Source organism: Sardina pilchardus, chromosome 1 (assembly GCF_963854185.1).
Source record: "Sardina pilchardus chromosome 1, fSarPil1.1, whole genome shotgun sequence".
Classification (NCBI taxonomy): domain Eukaryota; kingdom Metazoa; phylum Chordata; class Actinopteri; order Clupeiformes; family Clupeidae; genus Sardina; species Sardina pilchardus.
Genome location: NC_084994.1, coordinates 16,695,077 through 16,714,234, shown reverse-complemented (window position 1 = coordinate 16,714,234; position 19,158 = coordinate 16,695,077). Strand labels below are relative to the sequence as shown.

The following is a 19,158-nucleotide window of genomic DNA, read 5'->3' as shown; positions in this document are numbered from 1 at the left end:
TCAGTAAATTGCTCAGCCCCGAAGTATACCTCCACCATGGTTCTTATATTGCCATTTTTAGGACAGTCAGGCCTGCCCTACACAACCATGCAAGTCATGTCGATCTGTCAGCTTGCGGTAGTGAAATACAGGTCAAAATGTAAGAATTTGTATAGTACGCTTTTCAAATTTTTATTATCTAAAAATCTAAATCAAATCAATGCAAGTATTTATACATTATATTGTGGCAGATCTGGGTAGCCTAGACTGTGCTGAAAATGCAATATGTAGCATGTGTGAATGACACTTACAATGACCAGGATAAATGCTTCTAACTAGAGGTAGTGAAAATGCCCTTAAAACAGCTTAGGGCTCATAGGGTTAAACTAAATTAGCCAACACATTAGCTTCATATACCTGATGCATTCAGAGAAAAACCTTTTTGAACATGATTTTTGCCACATTTGTGCGCTCATCTCAATCCGCAGCAAAGTTCAGATGTCATTTTCTCAAGGTATTCAAGCTAAAGACTTCACATTTTCTGTGAGTAATGATTGCTACCCATAGATTCCACATGTACATTTGCCATGTGTGTTGATCAGGGTGGGAATTTCGTAATTTTAGGGGCAAGGCCATTTGGCCTTCACCTTCTTCTTTTTTTAGGGGCACCAAGGCCACATGATAGGGCACAAAGGCCACTGAGTAAAATTTGATGGTTTTACATTTCAGGGTTATACCAACACAAATACATAGACCCGCTAGCCGCTGTAGGCTTTGAGAAACACTAACGCAGCCTCAAACTTCTTTAAGTTGAGGCCCGATTATGGCAGACTTTGGGGTCATAGGGCCCACCTACACATACCTCACCCCACCCCCCATCAAATCATCATTATGATTATCATATCACAATTAGTATTATGCTATATTGTTAGGCATGCACTTTCACTTCAAAAAGCAGTCAATGTTTGTGCCAAAATTCTTTACAAAAAGTTTGTGAAAACTATGCACATGTGCACATGTCGTATGCACATCAGGGGTCTGCTTAAGATATAATTACAATAGTTCATTCTTTTGCATGTTTGCATGAGAGATACTTCTGAAAACAACAGCAAATATGGGTGCTATTGTTTTTAGATGTTTCCCTTATGCAAGCATCATAAGCCATTTTCAGACAGGTTCTGCACATTCTGCGATAATTACCTGCCGCATTTCTGACGATAGCTACACTCTGGTAGGCAAATGGAGAAATAAAATGATATGGTTTATGATGAAATTTCATTTGAATGCCTGAATGTAAGAAAACGCAATACCAACTTTTGTCTATGGTAAATGGCCGTGCAGATAGGCGTAAATCTGGAGATCTTTAATGAAAGACTAAGGCTAGAATCTTCTGAGTTTGACTGCCGGTAAACAATACTCAATGCTAAACAATGTTTGCCCTGTTTTTATGGAAGTTACGGGAATCCACGTTGCTCTATTAAATGTTATTAACACTAGAAGCGCCGTGCCGTTCTGACCCACTTATACCTAGAAGCGCCGCGCCCCGGTCATTTGACCGCTTTGACGACCTACTAGAAGCGCCGTGCTGTTGTGAACTACTAGAAGCGCGGCGAGGCGGTCAAAAGACCGCTGAGCAGTGCTTAATTTGAGCCGGAACAAGCCGGAACAAGATCCGGAACCTCCGACGTTGGATCCGGCAGTTATTCAGGCTTAATTTGAGATCCGGAACCTCCGACATTGGATCCGGCAGCTATTAAATTAGATCCACCACCTCCATGACCATATCACAATGAAATAAAGCAAATAATCATTCATTCATCCATTAAATAAAAGTTTGTTCGGACCTTTTGGCCGCGGTCAACACTGTCCCCATCTCAAGTGCAGAGTGTGAGCGGGTTTTTTCGCAGATTAACTTGATTTGCGCAGCAAATAGAGCATCTCTTCTCCCCTCTACCATCTCCTCACAACTCTTTATTGGCCTTGTCGGCCCACTGCTTAGGCTACCCGGTTCAGTCCCATTCCCTACGTGAAATCATGGATTGCTAAAGGACATATCTGCACGGGATCTGATAGGGAAATATAGGCGCAGGTGTCTATAGTCTACTGGACTGTTTTGGACAAACAAGATATGTGTGTAAGTAAAATTAAGTCTTTATTATTCTCTGCTGGTACTCTCAATATATTGTAATCTTTGTTTTATTTGTTAGCCTAATTATTGATTCATTGTGTTGCGTTAACGTGTGTGTGGAGAGCTAACGGGCGAACTTTTAGTGAGCTTGTTTGGAGTTCATCCTTTTTACTCTGAGCGTTGTCCGTTGTAGTTAAAATAACCTTGGTTACTGTCTTGCTGTGTTGGCGAAATAAAGCCTTAAACATGCGAATCTGCACTCTGTCTCCGCACTCGGTAACTGGTTTAATTGTAAACCAGTGCATACAGAATCGTTGTGCGTCGTCGTCCCGCCGACCCTTTATTTATTTATTTATTTATTTATTTTTGAGTCGCCGGATCCACCCATCCTCTGCGTTCCGGCACCTCCCACTTTACAAATTAAGCACTGCCGCTGAGTCCTTAGACTGGGAGGCTGTTACTTACACATAATGATCGCTAGATGGCGCTTCGTGCACGAATCAAATCGTTTGGTCATAAATTCAGTTTGCACTAAGCCATGTGTCATTCGTGTCAGACCGTGTTGTTGATAGTCTGTGGTTGTTTGTTTCATTATGACATACGGCACGTTTGAGTTATCTGTTAATGTATTTGTGTTGATTTGTGTTGTTTGAGGTAAAAACTTTGGAAGAGTTCTTGAACAAATCTTAAGCAAACTTGACTTTCAACTAAAATGCTCTAAACGTGAATGGGTGGCTAGTTCTAATTCACTCCCCAAATTCACTTCTATTCATTTAGCCGAATGATCGGACCTGGAACAAAGAGCCTAACAGTCTGGTTTCAATTACACAGTAGCCAGGATTTCATGCCGCATTTTACAGGCTACCGTGGCTACTTTCTAAAACAACTTTCATTCATTTAGGGAGAAGCATCAGGGTCTAGCTACCTCGGAGGGAGGGAGATAGAGAGAGAGCTATGCTGAGCAGGCATACGCGCGAGAAGTAACATATGTAGGCTATGTTTGCGATGTCTGCTGAAAAAAAGCTATAGGCCTATTGTTTCTACAATTTAAACTAACTTCTATGTGAATTCGAGATTCAGCATTGATACACACATTTTCACAAGAACGTCACACAAAGCTGTAGTTCACTGGTTAGAGTTTCGGCCTGAAAACCAAAGAGTTGCTGGTTCGATCCTAAACCTATTCATGACGGAAGTTCTTTTGAACAAGGCATCATAAAGTAGGCTATTCTATTCTATTATTTTCTATTCACATAACTACACGCACGCTGGCGAATTCGAACATTCTGAAACGCGCATATGCGATGAAACATGATTGCGCATTCTTCCACGAGTTGCCTATATAAACAGCCAGGGGACAGAGAGATGGGGTGGGGGTGGGGAGGCAGTTAATTGTCCTCAATGCCTCGGTGATGTGACCTGTCGCGCGACAATGTGACGTCAAAATGACGTAATTTCCTGTGTCGCTAGCCACATTTCAGCCGCGCGCCGACCTGTCGCGCACCGAACATTTGATATCAACCGCGCGCGCCAACCTCGCACGACAACTAGGAAGAGATTGAAGCCAAGCTCACGGAGCCAGTGTCCTTCTACAGTCATCAACCACATAAACCACATTCAGGCATTATCATATAGCCTATCCAACATCTTAAATAAGCCCATTCATTTTTAAAATGACTGTAGTCATGAAGTTTGAATAATAGTAAGTTTGAGAAGTGGGAAGTTAACTTGGCTAGGCTGCAGCGAGAGTTGCCGTTTGGATGACTGATTTGTTTACAGTCGTGAACTACCTTGGATAAGTTAACGAAGTTACCAGTGAGAGTTGCAACAGGAGGATATTAGGGGGAAATGACTAGGACCGAGGCACATAAGTATTCCAGCAAAAGGTAAGGAAGAGATTTATTTTCAACCAAAGGATATCTGCTAGACCTAAAAAAATATAGGCTATATATCTTTCCATTTAGGGAGATTACACAAGCTCATCTCATAAACGAGATGGTAGGCTAATCCTTCAGTTGTGCAAGCTAAGTCTGAAATATCAGCAAAGAAGCTAGTTGCTACTGCCATTAACGTCAATGGATACCGTGCCTCTGTTCAGGGGAATACTGCAAATTGTGTCGCGACTACCACGCGCAAGTATACATGGTTACAACGTTCCCCGTGACGTCAACATGTCGCACGACAAGTCGGGTGCGTGAACTGTACCGGGGCCTTTAGTAGCCTAGGCGAGTGTATGGGGGAGGGGGGATGATCGGTTTCAAATAGGCTGTTTGCAATGGATAGTGTGTTATGTATAGACCCCAAAGCCATTTGCTTTGAGGATAACGGCTGGCTGATGAAGTTGTTGGCTGGCTAGCTGGCTCAGCCAAAACCTGCTGCAGCCGCCGAAGTTTTCATGACTGATAATGGCTTTAGTTGCCACTTCATGTCTACAGATGTCTATATTGTACTAGATATCAACACACAATGTTATTGTATTGTTTTGGGCAACATTCTGCACGTTTCACTTCAATGCGTTGTGAACAGCGCAGCAATCTCTGGAAAGGAAACGGTGGAAGTCGCATCAGTAGCCTAATAGCCTATCACATTCAATGCTGTAAATCCATCTGTTCCAGAATATTTGGTTCATATCATCAATCTTTGGTTTTGTTGTTTGTGCAACCGGGCACAAATTAATTTAACGATTTAACGATTTAGCAAAAGTTTGAGTAGCCCTATATACGTAGGAATTGGTATGTAAGGTGAGATCAAAATCAGGCTACCTTGTTTGCTTCTTTTCCCCATGTATTTTTAATTGGTCGTCAACTCACTGTGAGTCCTGTGTATCGTAGCAGCCATTAACATTAAACATTAACATTAAAAGCCATTAACGAAAAATCATTGTTCGTCGGCGTTGAAAGCGGTCTGTGAATTCATAATATAATACCGTCCGTGCCTAATTGTGAACCCGGATCTCCGGCGTAGTAGTCGAGCGAGTTACCGTTGCGCCACTCAACATGCTGCACTTCTGAGAAATGGAAATAGGTATTTGAAGCGACGCAACTCAGTTTGTCCAGCAAATATGTAAGAAAATGCTTATACATTAGTCTGAGCTTTAAAAGAGAGCCTACAAATAGAAGATAAGATATACAACTATGAATGTACGTAGGCATACGTGCCCTATGTACATAAATAGGCTACAACGAATTTCAGCTGAAAATATTTTTTACACACGTAGGCCTGCCTAATAGAACAAACGTTGCAACGTTTTCAAACTTGCATTTTACCACTGTAAATCGCCTCCATAGACTATGCCATGTAAGTAAAAAATAGTTATTAAAATAAATCACATATAGGCCTGGCTATATAATACATATTGCACATATATAAACTATATGTTTTATGGTAAAATATTATTCTCATGCCCGACTGACAGGAAACCCTTGCGACATCTGCTGTGAGAAAAGAGAATAGCAGCCTGGACAAACATGGCCGAACGCGAGACAACATAGTGTTGTCACATAAGTACCGGTGTGCTTGTACCGGTGTGCTTTCGATCATGTAAAAATTCTGGGTGACAAAACACGCGTATTTAGGAAAAGTCATGAACGTAGGGTCCTGGAATTTAATCGAGTGAAAAGATGTATTTTTTTTTGTAATCGCTGCGGTCAAATGACCGCAGCCCGGCAGTTCTAGGTATATCTAGGTCAAACCCACACGGCGCTTCTAGTAATACGCGTCAGCGGTCAAATGACCGGCGCTTGGCGCTTCTAGTGTTAAATAATTAAATAGCCTTCCGACAGGTTGAAGCAAAGCTTTGCCACTAACGTTATCGTGTAGTTTCAGTTTCTGCCACGCAAACTCGCACACGCATGCATTCAATGAAAGCTCTTATAGTTGGCAGGCCAAGACCCTAAAAAAAAACTTTTGATGGCATTTTTTGTTAAAAGTTGGCAACCATGCCAGAAGTTATTAGTAGGGCCTGAGGTTCCAGAATCCAGTGGTTGCCAACATAATTTTCATAATTTAAGGTCAAATTTGAAGGTCAAAAGGTCGAAAACAATAGATTTCATGGTTCGTCTTTTTGGGGGGCTCTATTTTCATGACATCCTTTTTAAAAAATTGGCAACCATGCTAGAAGTTATTAATAGGGTCTGAGGTTCCAGAATTCAGTGGTTGCTAAACCTTATTTTTATAATTTAAGGTCAAATTTGAAGGTCAAAAGGTCAAAAACAATGCATTTTATGATTGGTCTTTTTTGGGGGGCTCTATTTTCTTGACATCCTTTTTAAAAAGTTGGCAACCATGCTAGAAGTTATATGTAGGGTCTGAGATTCCAGAGTTCAGTGGTTGCCAAAATCATATTTATAATTCAAGGTCAAATTTGAAGGTCAAAAGGTCAAAAACAATAGATTTTATGGTTAGACTTTATGGGGGCTTTATTTTCATGGCATTCTTTGAAAAGTTTGAAAGATCTTTTTGATAAATATTTATTATTATTGATAAATAATTTGGATATTTAGAATTCATATGGCCATTACTCCATTATGCTATGAATAACACAAAACGTTCTCTAGAGAATATATTGCTAATGAATAACAAGAATGCTTCTTTATTTCAAGGCAAAAATGCAATGTTTTGCAATGTGCACTTTTTGTTGCTGTATTACAAAAAGGCTGTCTCGTCCTGATCATGTTCCTTCCCTACATTGTTGAGACATCCATCAGCATCACAAACGCATGCAGGTGTGCAAGGCTGTCCATTTTAAGGCAAGTGCAGGTATGTGTACGTCACAATTGGTTCTACAACCACAAATTATCAGCTCCAAGCAACTACTTGGAACAGGAGTTTCCTGAGCCACACAACCACCAAGTGTTGGTCTACAACCTTCCAACCACCTGTCTCCTCAGGGATTTCACTAATGGCAGGGTCAGACTAAACAATTTTTTTGTCGCTCACGATTGTCGTTTACGATTTACCATGTCACACTATACGATTTTAGAATCATGAAAACCTCTCCGCGTCTTGGCCGGGAGAGTGGCCACATACACCGAAATCATCGGTCGCGTCATACGACTCCTGTCAAATTTCTGACAAGCCAGTTTTTTGGTCGGGCTGTTTTAGAACGTTGTGAACGACAATTCGCATGTCGTGAAGCATGTCACATTATAAGATTCACTCCGCGTGTGAGGTCATGCCTGATCATTTGAAATCGGATACGACGCTGTAAGCTTGTCGGTCACGACAAATGGCCAAAATCGGGCTGATATCATGTAATCTGACCAGGACATAACATCTACCTTGTCATATTGCAGCCATATACCTTTGCCTGGTGATTTGCACGTGCAAGATACAATGACAATGGATCACTTGTTGGAGGTAACATTTCCATTGCCTTTTTGCCTTTCTGAAACAAGTCATGTCTAGCCCTGTCAATACCCAAAGATGTGCATGGTGCTTTGTACAGATGGCACAAAAACTCCTCAACGTCACCTTGAGGCCCATCCCAACCAACACCATGGCTCCGTTCGAATCGGAAGGCAGCTGCCTACTGCCTCCCTCCCTAAATAGAGAGCTCTCTAACTAGACATGACTTTAGTTTAAACGCGTCGTTTGAAAATGAGCGTAGCACTCTAGAATCTTTGGTTAACACTACGGTATGACGTTAGCAAAAGCCTGACGTTAAACTAAATTAGCCTACGTAAGCTAGTAGGCTAACGGTGTAAAATAGTTTCACTGACAGCTAATATCTCAGACCAGGCGTTATTAGTGGGTACAACAATGGTATAACCAGGTAGTAAATCGTTTATTTTCAATCTACTTTCCACAAATCCAAGCTAAATAACATCACACAAATTATAGTTCCATAGACTCGGCAGTAATTTACCGATATCGGCAGCCATGTTTGTTTTGTTTTCACCGAGATTCAGACGTGGACGCAAAGGATTGTGGGTAGAAGGGAGCTTGAAGTTTTCTTCAGTTAGCCTATTAGCCTGTTTGATGCTCATTGAACTCAATGCAACAAGCTAATAGGCTAACTGAACAAAACTGAACAAAACACCATGCCTACCTCTAGGAATGGTGAAGGGTGTGTGATGATGTGGGTACATTTTAGTTCTAAAGACCAAGGGAACTTTATCAGGATGCATAGTATCCTGGATCCATGAAATAAGTGGCCTTTAAAAATTAAAAAAAACTGCCTAACCCTATGTGTTAAATTCCCATAGGGTTACATAGGGGTGCCAATATTTTTGACCCCAGTATTTTGGGAAGAACATTTATTTATTTATGATACATTATTCATTCACAAAGAAAATTGGTGTGTCCTTAAAGGTTGGATTTTTCCTAATTTTATTACTTAAGCCATTAAAATCAATTTCTAAAAGATGATTTTATATTCCTCTTTTTAGTCAGCTTTAGCATAGGGTGCCAACAATTTCAACCATGACTGTATTTATTGTTTTTGAGGTTTTGGCCTTGAATTCTAAATATGACTTTGGCAACCACTTGATTCTGGAACCTCAGACCCTACTGATAACTTCTAGCATGGTTGCCAACTTTTTAAAAAGAATACTATGAAAATAGAGCCCCCCCAAAAAAAGACGAACCATAAAATGCATTGTTTTTGACCTTTTGACCTTCAAATTTGACCTTGAATTCTAAATATGATTTTGGCAACCACTGGACACTGGAACCTCAGACCCTACTGTTAACTTCTAGCATGGTTGCCAACATTTTAAAAAAAGAATCGCATGAAAAAAGAGCTCCCCAAAAAGACAAACCATAACATGTATTTATTGTTTTTGAGGCTTTGACCTTCAAATTTGACCTTAAATTATGAATTTGATTTTGGCAACCACTGGATTCCGGAACCTCAGATCCTACTGTTAACTTCTAGCATGGTTGCCAACATTTAAAAAAGAATGCCGTGGAAAAAAAGAGGTCCCCAAAAAGTCAATCCATAACATATATTTATTGTTTTTTGAGCTTTTGACCTTCAAATTTGACCTAAATTCTAAATATGACTTTGGCAACCACTGGATTCTGAAACCTCAGACCCTACTGATAACTTCTAGCATGGTTGCCAATAGAGATGCACCGATCGATCGGCCGCCGATCAGAATCGGCCGATTTTCACGTGATCGGCCACGACCGGCGACCGGCCGGTCAGTCTGAGACATGCCGATTTTATGCCGGTCAAATGCACTCGCACCTACTTGTACATCACACAGCTGAGTTAGCAAAGTTTGATGAAGCTAGCAAAGGCTAACACTCAGGGCTGGATAAAGCGCTAATGCTGAGTTTTTCTATGCAGCGAATGCTGTGCTTTGCCATATTGCGTGGAATTTACTAAGCTGTCACTTCAGGTTACGTAAACAGCGCACATCACCACCCGTCCTTGCCGCTAATTGCGTGCTCACAGCTGAACCACAAGCGCTGTCAACAAGCAGCAAGATAGCCACGGCAGGAATAAACATCGTTTTGCTTCGGTTTGCCACCTTAGCATGTATTCTTTCACACTAATACAACAACAAAGTCCGATTTACACATTTAGAGGTTTATTAAAGGTTAAAAAAGTGTAAATCCACAATTTTTCTTCTGATTTCACAAGATTGCAACATAGTCAGTATCAACACACAGCTAGCAAATGTACATGTGCAACCCAAAGCGCTTATGATGACGCTTATGAAGCTAATATTCTGGTTAACTTAGTTTAACACCCTGGAGACATGTGGTGCTCTGCGAGTTTTTGTCCTAGAAGCATACAGTATAATTAGAAACTTTGAATCGTCTAGTTTCCAAATGTTCTTAAAAGAGAATGTATCAATGGCACTTCTAGGATTTCAGTCCTCTCACCTGCAACAGGCCCATTCAAAAAGCCCTAGCTCTTTGACCTTATTAGTGAATACAAGCTTAAATTGTTGCACAGCAGTTGTTGGGTATAGTAACACAATTGACATAAAGTATGAAGCAAATCCAAGATGCTCTTAACCAAGGGTGATTCTAGCATCAGACCTTTAGGGGTGCTCAGCCCCTAAGAGGGGTGTCACTAGACCTTGAGTTGCACTGGGGCAGAGGACCCCCAAGGGCATGGTCCCCCGTAAGAACATTTTTAACGTTTAAATGCATTAATCAGGTAAGAAATGCTGTGGTTAGAATTGATTATTTGATAGAAATATTGGTGCTGTAGCCGAAACTATTTTGCACTTCAGAATTTTGTGTATGTATCCTACACACAGGTGGAACATTTGGGATACTGCAATAAGTTTTTAACCACAAAACATATTTGCTGAATTTCACAGTTCAGTAATTGGAAAAACAGATTTGTACATTTCAGCACTCCTCTGTGTTGTTCAGCTAGTTAATCTAATAGTTGTTAGGCTATCTAATGGTGCTAGGGACACTTAACATTGTGGTTATGTACTGTAGGTGTTACCACTGACATATAGGCCTATTATATAAATAGCCTCGGAGTGACTGTGCTCAACAATTGTGGTAGAACAGGCATTGCATAAAATGAATAAACAGCTAGGTTGATGCATAAGAAATGTGGCTAACATTAAATCACCTAATGTCAAGATATTGGCGCTTTCTTATAGTAATTTCATTTGGTCTAATCATATTGTTTTATAATTTGCATGTTGTTATTCTTAGTTTATTCTACTGTTAAATTAGTTACCATTTCAACTTCTAAAGGGTAAAGTTATGTGATGACACAGAAGGTTGGAATTTGGTGAGCTTTATTGACTGTAGTCATGCCCCTTGAAAACCCCTGTGGGCAACAGTTAGCGCATCATCAAGTCAATGCTGAAACTTACTGTGTGTTAGGGTTTGTTATCCAGTGAGTCCGATGATCCGCTAGGTCAAATTATTTATTAGATAGTTAAAATAAGAAAGTGTCTGGTTGGAAGGTAACGGCAGGCTTAATAGCACACTATAAACATTACTTGTAGAATACTAACTGTAGGCAAATAGGATAATGTCAGCCTACAGTAACTGTGCAACATTAGACAAAATTGGACTCGGTAGTGAATAGCTGGCATAATTGTGATCAGGGAATCACAGATTGGTTCCACAAATAGGCTACTAACACATGTAGCCTACTTAAATGTTTAAGATGAGATTTCATTTTCAGTCCATTAGCCATACCTTTTCAGTAGAAGGTAGCCTACTGTAACGACTGTTCCCAAAGTTATCTGCGCGTAGATAGACTGAAGCAACTTGGGTCGCCCACCAATCAGAGGCATAGCTTACTCTTTCAGGAAATCACAGATAGAATGTCGTCATTTAGCTATTCCCTCGCTAAAATCAGGTCTGAAAAAGTGATACGGTTTGAGCACTGAACAATCTCTCAAAATCACAATGATGAGGACTATTCAGGGTGGGCTGAGATGATATTTGGGGGGGCTTCAGCAGCACCCCTAAAAATGGCTTAGCGCCGCCTATGCGCATAACAAGGAACAGTCAGTGACAAGGCTATTTAATAGAATCAGATGTCTTACGTCTGCTGGATAAGGCAAAAGTACTGTTTTTGATTTAATCGATTATATTAATCAGAAATTAACATTGTTTTTATTTCTGTTCAGAACTCAGGATTGTGCTGCTGGGTAAAACTGGAGCCGGGAAGAGTGCATCAGGAAACACCATCCTGGGGAGAGATGCCTTTGATGGAAACTTACGTTTTGAATCAGTCACTAACACTTGTGTAAAGGAGAGTGTAAAGATAGCCGGGTCAAAGATCACAGTGGTCGACACCCCAGGGCTGTTTGATACAAAAAAGAGCAGGGGTGATTTGATAAGGGAGATAGAGAAGAGCGTCAATCTGTCTCTTCCTGGCCCTCATGTCTTCTTGCTGGTGATGAGACTTGATGAGAGATATACAAGGGAGCAGAGGGACACAGTGAAGTGGATCCAGGACAACTTTGGTGAGAGGGCGGCACGATTCACAATGGTGCTGTTCACTCATGCTGATAAGTTGAATGAAACGTCACTGGAAGAAATGGTGGCTAAGAATCATTTGACTGAAAATATAATCAAGAAATGCAATGGTGTATATCATTCTTTCAATAATGAAGAAAAGTTTTCCCAGGATCAAGTGTTCAAACTGCTGGATAAGATTAACACCATTGTGCAGAGCAATGGAGGAGAATATTACACAAACAAAATGTACCAGGAGGCTCAGAAAAATATCGAAGAAGAGGACAAGAGAAGACAAAAGATCATAGAAGAAGAGATGTTGAAACAAAGGGCCAGGGAATCTCCAATCCTAATAATAGTGCTCGGTCTGTTGGCATTATTGGCAATACATTTTGGATTATCAATACAATTCTTAATAATTAATGCAATATTGCAAGCAGTTTTTATGTTAATTGTGAATACTTTTGGTAACAATAATTTATAATAACTACACAGTTTATCATCTATTAAGCATTTGTTAGCTATTAGTTAATGGTTTGTTCATCATTAGTAATTAATTGTTCATGCATAATTCATCATCACTTAAGCATTTGTTCACAAAGTTATGATTGGTTTGTTCATAGTGAATAAGCCTATTTCTAAAATATGTATAAATTGTTGCTAATACTTAATATATCATGCAATAACATTTTGTTAATGAAATACTATTCATTATTTAACAGTTCTTATATTATGCACTAATGATTAGTAAGGATGTGAATACTGTACATGTTTTATAAACCACTTCCTAATACTATAATTCATGATTAACTCAGGAGTTACAAGTAGTTTAGTTAATGATATTTGTGAGCCTACATCTAAAGTGAGGACTTTTTATGCCTTGCTACACATTTGCAAATGAGTTGTAAATACTACATTCACATTCATTCATTAAGCTGACAAATTCATCCAGAGCGACATACACATGTCAATTGAATTAAACACAACTGCAAAAGCTGGGAATCTAACCCCTAACTGAACAGGCGACAGAATGATAGCCCTGCTCCTTAACCACTACACTACCTCTGTTACTATTCTCAAAAAGATGGGATCTACTTTTAGTTGTTTTGTTTTACTTTCCTGTTATGTGAATGACTACATTTGATGTAGCACTAAGCAGCGCATTGATACAATAGTTAACAGACAAGACTTTTTTTTTTCCCCCCAATGTTTTTTATTACTTTTTTTACATGTATTCATTACATACAGTTGAATATTTTAACACAGAAGGATTACATGAATGATGCAACAAAGATAAAACTAATTAACAGAAAAGACGATTACTATAACAACAACATGAAAAACAACTATATAATAATAATAATAATAATAATAAAATAAAATAAAAATTAAAATAGCTTCTCAGCTGGCATTAGTTTTCACTTACATCAGACCCCCCATTACCTCCCACATCTTCCAGAAAGATTAAGAGTGGATTCCAGATCTCCTCAAATTTCCTATATTTACCTTTCACTATATATGTTATCTTTTCCATAGCCATATTCATTGCCATTTCTTTTACCCAGTCTTCTACACTTGGGGCTTTTGTATTTTTCCAAAATAGAGCAATTAAGCGTTTTGCTTGTAACAAGCACATATCAATGAAAATATATTCCCTTCTTCTCAATGATAGTTCAAGAGGGTACAAATGTAGAACAAATGATTTTGCTGATAATGTTAAGCTAATATTTATTATTCTTTTGATCATGTCCTTTACCCCCTTCCAGAAGGTAAATATATGTTCACACTCCCATATGCAGTGATAAAGATCACCTTTGAATTTGCTACATTTAATGCAGGTATCAGGAATATTCTCAACAGACAAGACTTTTGATAACCGATAACTTGATTTGAAAAAATATATATATATTGTGGCCCCATACAGAATAATAAAAAGTATGTATCTCGTAGTGCACATCGCCTGTTTAAGGGGCATACAAGTAAATAATTGACTGACGTATACTGAAGTGAAGTTAACCTAGTAAAAACATTGTCACTTTACTCTGGTGTTTATTGATTGTTTGTCCCGGGTTCCACCATTGTGACCTTGCTCTTTAATTTCATTGATAGTGTAAGTTTCTTTGGATGAAAGTGTCTGCTAAATGAATAAGTGCAACTGTAACCTTTTATAACTCATTTGTAAATATGTAGCAAGGCATATACAGTCCTCAATTTAGATGAGCTTACAAATATCATTAACTAACCACTTGTAACTCCTGATTTAATCATGAATTACAGTATGATAATTAACATAGGAGTAATACTTTACAAATGATGATCAAAGCATTTACTAATAGTTTGTAACTGGTTCATAATAGGGAGATGATTTCATTTATAAATGGTTGTTTCATTATTTATAAGGTATAAACCATGTATTAACAAACATTTGTTTTATTTACTATGAACAAACCATTCAAAACTTTGTGAACAAGTGCTTTGCTGATGATGAATTCTGCATGAACAATAAATTACTAATGATGAGCAAACCATTAGCTAATAAGTAGCAAATGCTTAATAAATGATGAATTACGTGTAGTTATTATTAAGTGTTACCACATTCTTTATTCACCTCCAAAGGGTTGTAGGTAGTAGTTCCACAAATCAGACAAGGTAGATGATTTTATAGCCTCATTATGATAAAAGCACCAAATAGGCTACCAGCCCTTTCGTTTGGAAATTCTAAAACAACGATGCATTTTAATACACCAAAATCAAATGTTATATACCTCACATTTTTCAGTAGCCATAGGTGTGTATATTTGAACAGAATCTGGTTTGGTTCTTACCAGGGCTTTTATCTCCTGAAATATCCGAGTTTAGTGCTGGCCCGTTGGTTCGCCTATTCCACTGTAGCTCCAAGCGGTTAAGTTTCGGTTCAAGTCACGGTAAAATGTAATTTTTGCTGCATAGCTTATTTATTGCGTGGGTGATTGAGTTTCCGTAGGTATCCGCTGCCTTAGTTTGTATAGAAACGAACGAGCTGTGAAATGATGGTAGAGGCTTAAGAATACTATTGGCTGGAGTTTTTCGAGCCCTGCCCGTTCCGCAGATGATTGACGTGTTTATTTTCCATTTCAGTGCTTCCAACTCAGTGGCTGTAAAAGGGTTAGGAATAGGATTTCAAGTGATTTTGCAAAAATGGCCAAAACAGCTAATCCATACCCTACCTTTAATAAGTAACAAATGCTTAATAAATGATGAATTGTGTGCAGTTATTATAAAGTGTTACCATACTTTTTATTAGATGAGATGTTTTGTAAACTATTTGAACACCTTTGTGATTGCTACCTGAAATTTCTGTTTGTACTTTGTTGAATAACAAAATTAGATGCACCACATAGTGGTACACAATATGACTGCCGCTCAGTTCTGTAGACACTCTCCACAAAAATCAATGACGCTTGTCAACTTTCCTGCATCTCCTTTTTGTGCAATAAGTGAGTGTGTGTGTGTGTGTGTGTGTGTGTGTCGTGCACGTGGGCTACTCTTCCCCAAAACACAGCTCTCAGATTCACCCAAGACACAACACAAATTAGTTTAAGTTTAAGTTTAGTTTTTATTCATGCAAAAAGACGCACAGGACTTAAAGTCAGCGGACTGATGTAAAAGGGAACCACTAGGGGCAGTCTCACTCCCAACTAACATTCACAAGGCTAGGCAGGCTGAACACCCCCCACAGACGGTGCATACACCCACTAGAGGCACACTTCAAGAGAATTCACAGCAATCTTCACACAATCAGTTCAGATTCAGCAATAAATATAGCCGCAAGCGGTGATGGCGGGCCTGAGCACCTGCGGTGCGGACCTGTGACATTTCAGAATCTAACAAAGCAACATGTGTGGGTTCGTGGGCATGTGCATGAGCAACACACATGCCCACCAAATTTGGCTATTTTTTGTGAATATATGTTTCAATCACAACAGACAACACGCTAGGTGGCGCTATAGAGTCCCTATGCCACACCCTAGGCCTGAGCTCTGTCTCTGAGTAGCGATAGCAATAACACACAAGCCCGCCAAATTTGGTTCATTTTTGTGAATGTATGAGTCAACCACAATAGACAAAGTGCTAGGTGGCGCTATAGAGTCCCTAAGCCACACCCTAGGACAGAGCTCTGTCTCTGACTAGCAATAACAATAACAAACAAGCCCACCAAATTTGGTTCATTTTTTTGAATGTATGTGTCAATCACAACAGACAACATGACAGTGTTCTTAACTAGGGGTGTCAACAATAATCGATTCGGCGATGCATCGCAATGGGGGGCATGCACGATTCAGCATCGATGCGGCAACGTGCCATAATCGATTATGTCACTATTTATTTTCTGGCCTCGAGTACAGTAAAGTTGACGTTTCCATTAACTCATTGGCTGCCAGCCATTTTCAGTGCAGAGCGCTCCATACTGCCAGACGTTTTACAGCATTTTGACTGTTTTTTCAAGATCCACCGAACGGTGAGATTTATGACTATGTAAACACTGAAGGTACCAAATGAAAGAGTAGACTCTCTTCTTTCACCAGGAAAAAACGGTTTGTTTCTATCGTTTTTCGTTCTTTAGTAATCGTCAGTAGAACATGGGTTAGTTTGGCTAAAAACACCTGTTTCTGACCAAAAAATGGAGAAAACGATCTTTTTGTGAAAATCAACTTTTTAACGTTAGCGTTTCAGTAGTATGTCAACCACGATTGCACTGTTATCATTTATAACTGTCTGTCAAGGTTGCTAGGGACTCTGATGGTCGCTAAAGACTCTGAACAGGACGGTAGACTTAGCAAGCTAGCACTAGCAAAGTTGTTGTTAGTCTAAACAGCAATATCCAATGTAAATGGATCATACCGTTCACATGTTTTCCATCCTTGATGTAAGAAGTAAGCATATTTATTCCCTGCACCGCGTGCAAACTAGATCCACTGTGGTCGATCTTCAGTGCTAGCTTGTTGCATGTCTACATTGTACAATCTACAGGCAGATACTCTGCAGGCAGATAATCATCCAAATGACACTGCTGTCATCTAGCGGTTCGGATAGCTATTACAGTCTGTTTACAAGCCTGAAACTCTGCCAGATCGTTCCCAAGCTCACCCATGAGCCCTCCCCATTGAAAAATGCAATTGACGTCTAAAGACGTCAATGGCAGTGAACGTATGTGTCTAAATTGACGTTTAAAGACGTCAATGGCAGTTAATGAGTTAATTCCGGTGGCATTTCCAGTGCAATGTTGCAATGACATGCGCCGCCTGTACAGTGTTTCCCCACACATAGAATTTGTGGCAGTGCACCACCACAGATTCAACACAGCCGCCACATATGCGTTCTGTTAAATTCATTAATTTTTTAACGCAATTTAAAACACGCATCATATTCGTAAAGCTGCATTTCTTTCCCCTACTCCCCCTTCGTCTCTTGCTCACACACAGCCACAGCCCCCCCTCTCCGTGCACAACGCGTCTGTCTCCATGAACGATTTCCATTGTAGACTATGCGTGCAACTTTACCGAACAGTATAAGTAAAGCCCCTCTCTGCACTTTTTTGGTAAACAAGCCAAGGCTACTCACTCATAGCGCTTTAATGTAGTCAGATCTTTCCATAACACTTGTTGCAACGCTAATAAGACTAGCCTAAGCTAGGCCTACATAATGTCAACATTATTTTTTATTTAGGCCTATAGGTCAATAAGAAAACCTAACAAATGTGTTGTTGTTTGTGTAACCCAGACATCAGCAACTTCCATTTTATACGACCAATCACTTGTGCACTCGCTTGTGCTTTTTAGCAGTATGTTCATCAGGTCACAGAGCTGCCTGAGCCTCTACGTCAACAACGAAATATATTATCGCGCAAGTAGGCTATATGCTACACACATTTCCCCCCTAAACATACAGGCAATGAGAAGCCTTGAATTAATAGTTTTTAATCCCCTAAACATACAGGCAATGAGAAGCCTTGAATTAATAGTTTTTTAATGTATCAGACAATTTTTCGGGACAATTAGGGCAGGATTAGGGATCGGGACAACTGCTTGTATTTCGTGACTGTCCCGATTTTTTTGGTCACCCTAAGGAAACTGAACAGTCCAACCAGTAGACTGTGGTAAGCTAGCCAACTATGCTACTGTTTACAATATTATGTTAAGGCTTTAAGCAGACAGCTGAATTAAAGAGGTGTAGTCAGGGTCGGACTGGGAACAAAATTGGGCCCTGGCATTTTTCTCCTGGACCGGCCCACCACTGGACCGACGACCACCAAATAAGGATGTAGGAGGTGGGCGTGGGGGGGAAAGTTTGTGAATCGTTGCTATAGTGTATACTGTAGTGTATAGTTCAGGTATTATAGTGTTGGCCACTGTGCACTTCACAAAATGTAAATTAGTAGGGGGGTCCGGGGGCATGCCCCCCCGGGAGAAAATTTTAAAAAATAACCCCTTAAATTACGACATCTGATGACTTTTATGAGAATTATTGATCAATTGAGATAGGCCTACATGTTTCAAACATTATAGCATATTACAATATAGTCTATAAGGCCTAAAGAAAACTCATTTATAATGGAGCAAAGTAGCTAGGCCTACTCTAAACCAGATATGGCTGAAATATTTAGGCTATCATGATCATTTTGCCAACAATGATGTAGAACCATGGATTTTCTCAGTTCATGACATGTTTTGTTTGAACTTAAATCAACATAAAGTTCTAATTTTGACTACATTATTTAGTATAGGCCTACTTGATGATAATATATAGCCTGCCCCCTTACAGTCCTCTAGTCTTGTACAATAGCCTATAGTGAACCATATAGGCCTATTGATATTGATGCTGATTGAAGAGGTTGCTTGAAGGTTGTTGATTTATTTAAGTTCCATAGAAAATCAAATTGCACCACTCCCTCTCCTTCCAAAGTAACATGTCATACACCTCTCCTCCTACAATAAATCGTAGGCCTGTTATACTGTAGGCTACTATGCCAGGATTGTGTAGGCTACGCATCATAGTTTTACAATTACGCACACACTGATGGAGAGCTATAGGATTAAAATGCAGACTGTGCCTTTAAATAGGCTACTTTTCCACTAAAAACTTTGTCTCAATATTATGTACAAGACTGATGTTTG

General features: G+C 39.6%; 1 protein-coding gene across 1 annotated transcript in view; it reads left to right on the top strand.

Moving 5' to 3' along the window:
• The window catches only part of LOC134065971 (GTPase IMAP family member 8-like), a 95,877-nt gene extending 83,303 nt beyond the window's left edge, over nucleotides 1–12,574 (top strand). Inside the window, exon 8 of the mRNA XM_062521155.1 lies at nucleotides 11,674–12,574. Coding sequence (XP_062377139.1) covers nucleotides 11,674–12,488 — 815 coding nt within the window. The 3' untranslated portion in view covers nucleotides 12,489–12,574. The remainder of the gene's footprint in view (nucleotides 1–11,673) is intronic.
• The last annotated feature ends 6,584 nt before the right edge of the window (nucleotides 12,575–19,158 follow it).